The sequence below is a fragment of the Oncorhynchus mykiss genome, chromosome 21 (assembly GCF_013265735.2).
Source record: "Oncorhynchus mykiss isolate Arlee chromosome 21, USDA_OmykA_1.1, whole genome shotgun sequence".
Lineage (NCBI taxonomy): Eukaryota > Metazoa > Chordata > Actinopteri > Salmoniformes > Salmonidae > Oncorhynchus > Oncorhynchus mykiss.
The window spans coordinates 18,723,892-18,736,393 of NC_048585.1; the positions used below are offsets into that span (position 1 = coordinate 18,723,892).

The 12,502-nt window shown below is 38.7% G+C and overlaps 1 protein-coding gene across 1 annotated transcript; it reads left to right on the plus strand.

The window, feature by feature from the left end:
• Positions 1-2,805: 2,805 nt before the first annotated feature.
• LOC110499900 (4-galactosyl-N-acetylglucosaminide 3-alpha-L-fucosyltransferase 9) lies at positions 2,806-10,161 on the plus strand. Its single transcript, XM_021576958.2, has 2 exons — positions 2,806-3,051; positions 7,475-10,161. Exon 2 carries the CDS (start codon positions 7,484-7,486, stop codon positions 8,630-8,632), a length of 1,149 nt encoding a protein of 382 aa, XP_021432633.2. The 5' UTR covers positions 2,806-3,051; positions 7,475-7,483; the 3' UTR covers positions 8,633-10,161.
• The last annotated feature ends 2,341 nt before the right edge of the window (positions 10,162-12,502 follow it).

The window sequence follows — 12,502 nt, forward strand, 5'->3', positions numbered from 1 at the left end:
TCTGTATAAATCCAATATAGGCATTTTCCCATCAGAGTTGTTTCCACCAAATTGACATGTTGCAGATAAAAGTCTGCGTGTAAATACTTAGTGCACATACAAATAACTTTAGCTGTTAAATTCCCATATACTGAAAAAATACAAGTTAAAGGGGTTTTGTTAAGGGATTTTTTTATCAATAATGACTAATTATGTATACATTTCAATCAGGACTGACTAATCAGAATACTATTATGTTACTGTATAGATGTATGAATTTTCTTTTAATCCTAGTACTGAATATAATGTGTGTAAATATAATCAAGAATTAGAACAATGACTGTCTGTTCCTTGGTAGAAATTAATGAACTTATCGTCAGACTGGCTAGAATACTTATCTACACAGGAAAACCTTGGCTCGGTCATAAATGATCTAAAGTGGTGGGAGAACTATACTGCCGTTGTACCGGGTGGAGAAGAGACGGGACAGGTTGAAAACTAATGACGTCACTTTCAGTTTATAACCTGTTGTAAATTGTTTCATGTTCAGTACTCTCGAGAATAAACGCTACAGATTGGTTTTGAGACTGGTCTCTGTCCATTTTATGCAAATAAGAGTCTCACAAATTCTTAGGAGTGAACAAAGTGTTTAATTAAATTGGATATTAAAACATGTAGGAATTTAATTCACGTAACATGTTTCCATTTCTATTTTCAACTCTAGGCCAACTGATGGTTTTGTCACAAAAATGGTCCGTAGGTTTAACAATAGTGTCCACTCTGATATTGGCAGGTGCACTCTAGTCAACCGTTTGTAGACAGTCTACTACATGATGAGATTATGGACCAACATTTGAGAATGATTTTATTTGTCAAATGGCAGCCAAGCTTCGATCATCATGTCACCAAAATAAGACCCTCAATATTTATTGAAAGGAGAATCTGGGGTAGCAGGTAGCCTAGTGGTTAGAGCGTTGTGCTTGTAATCCAAAAAGTTGCCAGATTGAATCCCCGAGCTGACAAGGCAAAAATCTGTTGTTCTGCCCCTGAACAAGGCAGTTAACCCACTGTTCCTAGGCCATCATTGAAAATAAGAATTTGTTCTTAACTGTCTTGCCGAGTTAAATAAAGGTAAAATAAAATAATAAATACATGACAGAGAAAAGAGGGGGGAACGTGTAATATGACATATTAAATGTTACCCACATGAACATCATGTAATGTAAAATGTTAGCCACATTATCATGTAATGTAAAATGTGACCCACATTAACGTCATATAATGTCAAATGTTACCCACATTAATATAATGTAATGTAAAGTATGACCCATATTAACATCACGTAATGTACAAGTGCTGTTCCTGAACATCATACTGTTTTTGTATTTTTTGAGAGAATTTAAATTGATGTGAGAATGCAATGAATTTTAAATATTGTTTAAAGATTTGTGGATATTTGTATTAATGTTGACCACCTCACAGCAGCCACACCATTTCCACCTGCTTGAACAGTTCAGAATATGCACTCCACTGCCCATATCGGAGAATGAAATGCAATTGAATACAGGTCCACGAATCATTTTGCTTTCAGTGATGAGACATGATTCACTTGACCACATCTACATAGTTCCTGTTGCAGCATTGCTGCACTAGTCAAGCCCACAAATTGACATGGTTCCTACTAGACTAAACCAGAAGCAGAATGTTACCAAAACGTGGGGGAGACATTTGTTGACCTAATGCTTATCGACCTACTGTCCAACACGCATTCCCTCAACACTCACTCATTGTCATGTAATTTGAAGAACTCAAGTTTTTTTTAAGGAAGAGAAAATTACTAATTTCATTGTGGTGATAAATCAATATTGAATATAATTTGTCTATCAAACGTAGTAAATTACAATAGAGGTGGTGGTGTTATGTTCAGTTTCAGTGTTGGTTTTATAACAGAGAATAAGAGACTAACCCACTGAGCACAGACGTCAATTCAACATCTATTCCACGTTGAACCAACATCATTGAAATGACGTAGAAACAATGTTGATTTAACCAGTGTGCTCAGTGGGAATGCTCTTTTGTTACACATAATCTAAAAATATATATATTTTTAAATCCAAAGTTATTTAAAATACTTCATTCTTATCATGTATTGTTTTGTATTTTTGATCTTCTAAAATCAGGTTCTCTTAGTGGGCATAACCATGGATGAGTCAGACAATTTGAAACAGGCAAGGTCACTTGGGAATAAAAATAATAAAATACTTTTCTTCTTCTTGTTACATCAGGTTAAGATCTCATCAAACTAGTTTTAAGCATAGGGGTATGACCGTGCTGTTGATGGTGTGTCCAGCATTTGTCAGGTTCACACTCCAATGTCAAATTAGCATAGGTTGTTCTTCAAATGGAAAGTGAACTAGAAAGTTACTTCGATGTGTCCATACAACTGGCATAGAAATGATATACAACTCAAAACAATGAACTTGGAGTACAACAGGGTAATAATTTACAGTACAACAAATAGTAGAATTCACACACTACATGAAAGATACTGTACAAGACCAAAGAAGTTAAAGTTGTATGGATGCAGGCACAAAACTGTTGAGGGCTCTATTTGTCAGGTAAAATCACCTGTTGATGGTGTTGATGCAAACACTACGTACTGTAGGCTACTCATTGTCGAGGGGGTGTGGACCAACCATTTAATTGCTCCTTCTTGTATTATATACAGTGTCTCTGACAGCTTTCAACAATAATAAAAAATGATTAGAAATCATTAGAGAGAATAGACTATGCTCCAAGTTCACTTTTTTGAATGTGGAGTTAGGTCTAAATAACTATGATAAAAGTAGACTCATACTTTGATAAACTTCCTGCCTGCATCAGACAACCAGGTGAAGAGGAAACGTAAATATCAGCCACACCTTTTTACCTAACCTGCCTGTCTCCGAGAGTAGCTCGGCACAAGGCGTTTGGCTGCGTCACTCAGTCAACTCACTGATCTCTACACCTGGATGGTATACGTAGACAGTGTGATACAATACTTCATCTTCTCCTGGCATTGTGGATACCAAGGTAAGTTTGACAACTTGGCTCGGAGGAGGAACTATTCATTATATTAGAAGTAATGACAATGTTTTGACTGGTTATGTATAACTGTTACTCTAAATAAGAGCATTGTGGGTAATCAAAAATCATACGGAATCTTGTACTTCACATTAATAAACTATTTGTTAATTAACAAATTGTAAAAAAATATATATTTTATTTTATTTTTTACTTTAGTATCTGTTGATTAAAGACGACTTTGTCATATTATGATATAGTATAATAAGTGACCAGAGATATTTTTGTGACAAGGCTAAGGAAAAGGAAGTTAATGAGGCATGGGTCCTAGTTAATGATTGGTATGATTATGGACTTTGATATGAGTTTTATGTGAAAACATGGTTGTACAGGTTGGTCTTGTCCAAGGGATTGTTGGTCATTGTTTGAGACGTATCTCTCAAAGTGCACTTGGCGTATTCACAGGGTAGCACAAGAGTAATTTGTTCAAAAATATGGGTGATGCTATAATTTATTCATTTTTTAAACTGGAAAATACTCTTCTGGAACATTCCAGACAGATCACACACAGAAGCTCCCAACAAAGCACTCAAGAGCCAATCTAGAAATGAACAAAAGTACATTAATTTAGCCTTATTCTAAAATGGATTAAATAAATGTTTTTCCTCAACAATCTACACACAATATCCCATGCCATCTCAAAATACTCTCATGCCTCAGCTGGTTTGACTAGTTCCTGCGACTCAGCTAGCTCTGCAAGTTTCTGTGGCTCAGCAGAAGCGATCGTCCCTGAGGACCAGGAGCGGATCATCCCTCTGGTCGGTGTCCTGCGGCAAGAGCCGCGCGTCAGGGAGGGGGTACTGTCACGTCTAGTCTCTGGCGCTCGTTGTCGCCAGTTTACACATTATTACGCACACCTGTCACCATCATTACACGCACCTGCGCCTCATGAGACTCACCTGGACTCCATCACCTTCCTGATTAACTCCACTATATCGGTCACTTCCTTTGGTTCTTTCCTCAGGTGTTATTGAATCTGTTTCATGTCTGTGCGCTTTTCGTGTTTCTTGTTTTGTACTATTTACTATTACCTTTGCACTCCCTGTACTTGGTTCCCACAGTTGGCAGTGCATGTCAGAGCAAAAACCAAGCCATGAGGTTGAAGGAATTGTCCGTAGAACTCCGACACAGGATTGTGTCGAGGCACAGATCTGGGGAAGGGAACCAAAACATTTCTGCAGCATTGAAGGTCCCCAAAAACACAGTGGCCTCCATTATTCTTAAATTGAAAATGTTTGGAAACACCAAGACTTTTCCTAGAGCTGGCCGCCCGGCCAAACTGAACAATCAAGGGAGGTGACCAATAACCTGATGGTCACTCTGACAGAGCTCTAGAATTCCTCTGTGGAGATGGGAGAACCTTCCTGAAGGACAACCATCTCTGCAGCAATCCACCAATCGGCCTTTACAGTAGAGTGGCCAGATGGAAGCCCCTCCTCAGTAAAATGCACCTGATAGCCCGCTTGGAGTTTGCCAAAAGGCACCTAAAGACTCTCAGACCATGAGAAACAAGATTCTCTGATCTGATGAAAACAAGATTGAACTCTTTGGCCTGAATGCCAAGCGTCACGTCTGGAGGAAACCTGGCACCATCCCTATGGTGAAGCGTGGCGCTGGCAACATCATGCTGTGGGGGTGTTTTTTCAGCGGCAGGGACTGGGAGACTAGTCAGGATCGAGGGAAAGATGAACAGTGCAAAGTATAGAGAGATCCTTGAAGAAAACCTGTTCTAGAGCGCTCAGGAACCAGATCTAACATCTCTGGAGAGACCTGAAAATAGCTGGGCAGCAATGTTCCCCATCCAACCTGACAGAGCCTAAAGATCTTCAGAGAAGAATGGGAGAAACTACCCAGATACAGGTGTGCCAAGCTTGTAGCGTCGTACGCCAGAAGACTCAATGCTGTAGTCGCTGCCAAATGTGCTTCAAAAAAGTACTGATGTAAAGGGTACTTATGTAAATGTGATTTTTCAATTGTTTTTTTTAAATAAATTAGCAACAATTTCTAAAGAGCTGTTTTTGGTTTGTCATTGTGGGATATTGTGTGTAGATTGATAAATGTTTTAATCAATTTTAGAATAAGGCCGTAATGTAACAAAATGTGGAAAAGGTCAAGGGGTCTGAATAATTTCCGAAGACACTGTATATGGAGACTGTTTCGTTCCAAGAAAAAAGGGTTAAATACATGTAAATGTTTCCAATCTTTCTTATATCGCTCAGATACTTCAGAACACTTTTGGTTTTTTTGGGAGTCTCTCTTCCACACACTGAATCTGTTATTCAACGCGTTTGTTTGGGTTTTCTGTACATACTGTATACATCGTCATACAGGATAGTCAGACTGTCCTCATGAATGCTGAATTTATCAACAGCACTGAACGACACCTTAGTTTCACTAGTGATGCATTTTACATTCTTTGTTCCCTGGTGTATTGTCATATAAATAGTTAATGTGCTTCCTGAAATTAATTAATATGTCACCAGCTCTAGCGCTGAACGCTAGAAAATCCTGGGATCCTTGGACCCCCCTTCGGTCATCCTTTGAAAGCCAGCATTATAACAGTCTAATGAATACATTTAATATATCCTTTCATTTTATTGAGTTTATGGAGGTCTTAGGTAACATTAGAATATGAAAGAAAATTTATATGAAAGAACACCATAGCATGTTAATTTGTTTGTCGCTGCAGGCTATATGAACAAATGAAAAAACACTAAAACCCCACAATTCAAGTGTTAATTGATTTCAAATAAACACTGTCACAAAGATAATTCATTTGTTAAAGACAGGTCTTAAGGAGCATCATGAATTTAAGGGAAAGCATTTCAAAAGAACAGAATGGCATATTTTCCATTTAGATATATTACTGTTCTTTGAGTGTTGAGTTCACGTGGAGGAGGCATGGATGGGATCACTGTAATTCAGAGTTGTTGGGTTAAATGCAGAAGACACATTTTGGTTGAGTCATTCCGTTCTAGGTATCCCTCTTTCCCTTTAATTTTGCTAAAAAGTTATATCTTCAAATATATAGTAACTCAAAAAGTCATTTTTAAGAGTTGTGTGGCAAGGATAAGTGATTTGGAACTGCATAATCTGCTCTTTCTGATACTATATAGACATCAAAACATCTTACCTGCTTGTGATTTGTAGGAGAATTTGACAAAAGTAACTTTTTGGCCCATCTTTTACCTGCCTCTGTGTCAATTCCAAGCTGCAGCTGTTCATTGGATTTGTCATATACAATTTAACAATTGATACTATTCTCACCCATCAGACTATTGTCAATTTATTCTTGTCTTTATTATATATGTGGGAAACTAGTTTTGATATACATAGTTTAGTGTGAGGACAGACGCTGGGAGATGAGAAGCAAGTACAGGGAGTGAAGATATAATGGATAAACGGACATGAAAAAAACCAAGATCAATGTCTGGACGGGGAACAAAACAACATTAATGCAGACATGGTGAAGAAAATGAGGAAGTGACAGATATAGGGGAGGCAATCAATAAGGTAATAGAGTCCAGGTGAGTCCCATGAAGCGCGTAATGATGGTAACAGGTGCACGTAATGATGGGCACCTGACACCCTCAAGCTCAGAGAGGGGGAGTGGGGGCCATCATCAGCTGCACAGGCTGACTGCCAAGGAATGACCTGCAGTGATTGAGGGGCAGGGGGAAAAAATGACGTCCTCTTAAAACTGCTTTCATTTATAACACAAATTATTTTTGTCACATTAAGATTCTGACAACGACAGTGTGTTAAAAATATTAATTTAGGGAAAGTTAAGGACGGGGGGACATTAAAAAGGCTTCTGTTTTGACTCAACATGACGCTATTGGCTCTCCTAGTGTTAAACCGCTTGAGCTATCAACACTAACTCATCTTTGGAATACGCAGCAGGTTACTTGAAGATATTTTTTATACTATTTATACGTTTTGTACTACAGCCATATTTGCATAAAACGCAATGCATTAAAATGGCCATAAACTTCAATGGTAAAACATTTAAAATTCTAGATGCTACATCAGGCTATCCTAACTTCAAACTGTCTATAACCTTTACAATTTTAACCTTAACAATATGAATTAGCATGCATTTGCATAAAACTTTCTTGATTTAATGCCAAATATCTATAACAACACAATGGAAGACATTTCAAATGTGACTTTTTAAAAACTTTATAGACACACCAACCCAACTTTCACATGCTCAGGCTATATAATACATTCAAGCAATCTTTCTATCTAACTACTTTTTCAGCTATAACCAATCACTACCATTATTATAATGTATTTCACATCCATAAATAATTTTAGTTGTTGTTGATATTCTAGAGTGGTTTTGATTGGTCTCTTTTCTCTTTCAAAGGGTCAAGCTATGTCCACTCCGGCTTCTCAGGGGGTTCTACGGCCTGTTCTGATTGGCTGTTTTTTTATAGCATGCTTCGTGGGAATATTCTTAATTTACTACAAACCCCAGATCAAGTTCCTTTCATGCCCTACTGACCAGGCATCCCACGAGGGGAAGGCTGGTTGTTCTCCTTGCCCTCAAGTAAGTATAGCAGGGAACCACACAGGGCAAAAAACACACCATGCACAGACAGCCATTCAGGCCGATGATGACGGAGACACAGACACTATCATTTTGATCTGGATGTGGCCATTTGGTCATGCCTTTGACATAGACTCTTGTGCCTACTTTAACATCAAAGGCTGTCACCTAACAGTGGATAAAAACCTTTACAGCAAGGCGCACGGTGTCATATTCCACCATAGAGACATCCATGGAGACCTGAAGAACATGCCCCAAGAGCAACGTCCATGGTTCCAGAAATGGGTGTGGTGGAATGCAGAATCACCGGCTAACACAAACAGGATCCCTGGTGTTGACCACTTGTTCAATTTGACTGCCAGTTATCGACTGGATTCTGACATCAAGGTTCCATATGGGTCGCTTGTCGAGGTAAGAAGTGAGGATAACATCTTTGAGCTGCCCAAGAAGGACAAATTAGTCTGCTGGGTAGTGAGCAACTGGAACCCAAACTACAAGAGGGTACAGGTGTTCAACGAGCTCAGTAGGCATGTCAAAATAGAGGCCTATGGGAGACATTTTAGTAGATACCTAGAAAACGAAGACTACTCAAAGACGCTGTCCAGCTGTAAATTCTACCTGGCATTTGAAAACTCCATCTACAAAGACTATGCTACAGAGAAGCTGTTCAACGCTATGAAGTTGGGAGCAGTGCCCGTTGTTCTAGGTCCATCCAGGGACAACTACGAGCAATTTATCCCAAGGGACTCTTTCATCCATGTGGATGACTTCTCCTCTACAGAGGAGCTGGCAAAGAAGCTTCTCTTTCTCGACCAGAACGAGGAAGAATACATGAGTTACTTCACCTGGCGAAAGAACTTTAAAGTCCAGGGATGGTGGTTTGGACTTGAGCACGCCTGTCGCTCATGTGATTACATTAGAAGAAATAAAGGATACAAAACTTTTCAGAATCTAAATAAATGGTTTTGGGGCTAAGTGACACATTTGTAGTGAGACATTTCCATGTAACAGGACCCATAAGCACCAACCTGTGAAGTTCAATCAATACAATGTTTTATAATGCCCTTTTTACATCTGCAGTTGTCACAACATGCTTCTACAGAAACTGAGCCTAAAACCCCAAAGAGCAAGCAATATAGAAGCACGCTGGCTAGGAAAAACTCCCTAGAAAGGCTGGAACCTAGGAAGAAACCTAGAGAGGAACCTGGCTTTGGTTGTGGCGGGAGGAGATACATGGGCATTAAGGCCAGATCGTTCTTCTAGATTTTCAAACATATATAGGCGACCAGTAGGGTCTAATTCTAATTATAGTGGTTATAGATGTACGGGACAATGTAGCGTGAAAGGGTCAGGGTTCCATAGCCGCAGACAGAACAGCAGAAAGTGGATGAGCAGCACAACAAGGTAGTCCGTCCGGTGCACAGGTCAGGGTTGCATAGCTGCAGGCAAACAGCAGGCACAGGTCAGGGTTGCATAGCTGCAGGCAAACAGCAGAAGCTGGATCAGCAGCACAACCAGGTGTTTCCCAACCCTGGTTCTCAAGTACCCCCAGCAGTACACATTTTCATTGGAGCCCTGGACAAACACACCTCATTCAACTCATTGAGGGCTTGATGATTAGTTGACAATTTGAATCAGGTGTGCTTGTCCAGGGTTACAATAAAAATGTGTACTGTTGGGGGTACTCGGGGACCAGGGTCGGGAAACACTGACTTAAAACACCAAACCAAATCTATATCCATTGGAGTTGCTTACCAATGGATATAGATTACCAAGAAAACAGTGAATGTTCCTGAGTGACCAAGCTACATTTTTGACTTAAATCTACTTGAAAATCTATGGCAAGCCCTGCAAATGGTTGTCTAGAAATAATCAACAACCAATTTGACAGAGCTTGAAGAATGTTTAAAAGAATAAATGGCAAATGTTGCACAATCCAGGTGTGGAAAGCTCTTAAGCCTTGTTCACAATGCAGGCCTTAATGCTCTAATCTGTTTTGGAATACTGACTGTCCAAACAGCAAGTTACAAGTGACCAAATCAGATCTATGGGTGTTCAGACAGCAGTCATTTGCCTATAAGGCTATGCTAGTTGTCATAGTAATGACAGGTGTGTGTGTGTGAGAGCAGTAGTGTAGGCTGATTGGTAGTAGTGCTTCCGTTCACTCAGAATTTGCATAGCAAGCTAAAGTGACAACAATGCCTGCCATGGACGTTTCCCAGTTGATTTGAATGTTTAAAATCAGAGTGGAAGAACACTTTTAAAGCCTCAAAGGATAAGATGATCCAACTTGTCAAACTGTCAACTGAGTAGCTAGCAAGCAACAAGATATGCCAAATAACAGTCTAAAAAGCACTTGAGGGTATATAAATCACAAGTCACATGTCCAGAAATCCGATGTTTATCTTTTATTGAAATATATATATATTTCACCTTTATTTAACCAGGTAAGCTAGTTGAGAACAAGTTCTCATTTACAACTGCTACCTGGCCAAGATAAAGCAAAGCAGTGCGACACAAACAACAACACAGAGTTACACATGGAATAAACAAGCGTACAGTCAATAACACAATAGAAAAAAAGAAAGTCTATATACAGTGTGTGCAAATGGCGAGAGGAGGTAGGCAATAAATAGGCCGTAGTAGCAAAGTAATTACAATTTAGCAGATTAGCACTGGAGTGATAAATGAGCAGATGATGATGTGCAAGTAGAAATACTGGTGTGCAAAAGAGCAGAAAGTAAATAAAAACAATATGGGGATGAGATAGGTATATTGGGTGGGCTATTTACAGATGGACTATGTACAGCTGCAGCGATCGGTTAGCTGCTCAGATATCTGACTTCAAACCACCTACGAAGGCTGTTCAGACTGCGGGAAAAATAACAGATTCAAATCGGATATGCAAATAAATAGGATTTGGGAATCTTCATACCGCCAATGTGAACATTGTATATCGCTGCCAAAGGTGCTTCTACAAAGTATTGACTCAGGGATGTGAATAATTATGTAAATGAGATATTTCTGTATTTAATTTTCAATTCAAAAATAATATATTTGTCATTATAGGGTATTTTTTGTAGATTGAGGGAAAAAATATAGTTAATCCATTTTGAACTTACGCTGTAACACTATTTTTGTTTAAAATAAATAAATAAATAAATAATAAAATGTAAAAAAAAAAAAATATATATATATATATATATAGTATATATATATATATAAGTCAAGGGGAATGAATACTTTCCGAAGACACTGGGCCCTTTCCAAAGTTACCCCTGGACAGGGCAAACCACACCCACTTTTCCAAAACACAACCCCCACACCAACATAGGGATAACAACAAACCACTAACTTACTACCCTGAGACAAGGCCAAGTATAGCCCACAAAGAGTACAGGAAGGATGGGAGAGCTCAAGCAAGCCAGTGACTCAGTCCCCGCAATAGGGTCAGAGGAAGAGAATCCCAGTAGAGAGAGGGGAGCCGGCCAGGCAGAGACAGCAAGGGTGGTTAATCACTCCAGTGCCTTGATGTTCAACCTTCGCACCTCCAAACTTGACTGTTGAATGTTCTTTTTTTGCACACTGTTTGCATAGTTATTTCATTGTTTGGACAGAATATACTGTGATTACAAATGTGAAATATCATGTAAATGTCTATCACACTAATGTCTTGTCATGACAGAAAAGGTAACAAGTTATAGTTACTCACATTTAAATCATTATTTGCCCAGATATCTGCTGATTCCAGTAATTCTGTTATTGTTTCAGGGTAATAAACTGACAATACAAGAGCAATGGTTTATTGCACTGAACAGGGTTTGAGAATGATGGATGGAAAAGAGGAACTCTGTTACCATAGTGTTCTTGTATTGTTAACCCTCTTGCACAAAGAATGTGGTATTACCATGAAACAATGCTGAAGGTGTTTCTGAGCAAATAGTGTTTGGAAAAATATAACTAGCAAATAATGTAATGTAATGTCAAATCAAATTGTATTTGTCACATGTGCCAAATACAACAGGTGTAGTAGACCTTACAGTGAAATGCTTAATTACAAGCCCTTAACCAACAATGCAGTTAAGAAAAATAAGTGTTAAGAAAGTATTTAATAACATAAACTGAAGTAAAAAATGTAAACATTAAAACATTCTTATAAAAAGATAAGAAAATAGAAAAATAACAAATAATTAAAGAGCAACAATAAAATAACAGAAAAGAGCCTATGTACACGGGGTCCCGGTACAGAGTCAAAGTGCGGGAGCACAGGTTAGTTGAGGTAATTGAGGTAATATGTACATGTAGGTAGAGGTAGTGACTATACATAGATAATAAACAGAGAGTAGCAGCAGCAGCGTAAAAATGGGGTGGGGGGTGGGGTCAAATAGTACAGGTAGCCATTTAATTAGCTGTTCAGGAGTCTTATGGCTTGGGGGTAGAAGCTCTTAAGAAGCATTTTGGACCTAGACTTACAGTGCCTTGCGAAAGTATTCGGCCCCCTTGAACTTTGCGACCTTTTGCCACATTTCATGCTTCAAACATAAAGATATAAAGATATAAAGATATGAAGAATCAACAACAAGTGGGACACAATCAAGAAGTGGAACGACATTTATTGGATATTTCAAACTTTTTTAACAAATCAAAAACAGAAAAATTGGGCGTGCAAAATTATTCAGCCCCTTTACTTTCAGTGCAGCAAACTCTCTCCAGAAGTTCAGTGAGGATCTCTGAATGATCCAATGTTGACCTAAATGACTAATGATGATAAATACAATCCACCTGTGTGTAATCAAGTCTCCGTATAAATGCACCTGCACTGTGATAGTCTCAGAGGTCCGTTAA

What these genes read in the sequence shown, in the direction of transcription:
- LOC110499900 (XM_021576958.2), top strand. Translation starts at nt 7,484, where the DNA reads ATGTCCACTCCGGCTTCTCAGGGGGTTCTACGGCCTGTTCTGATTGGC.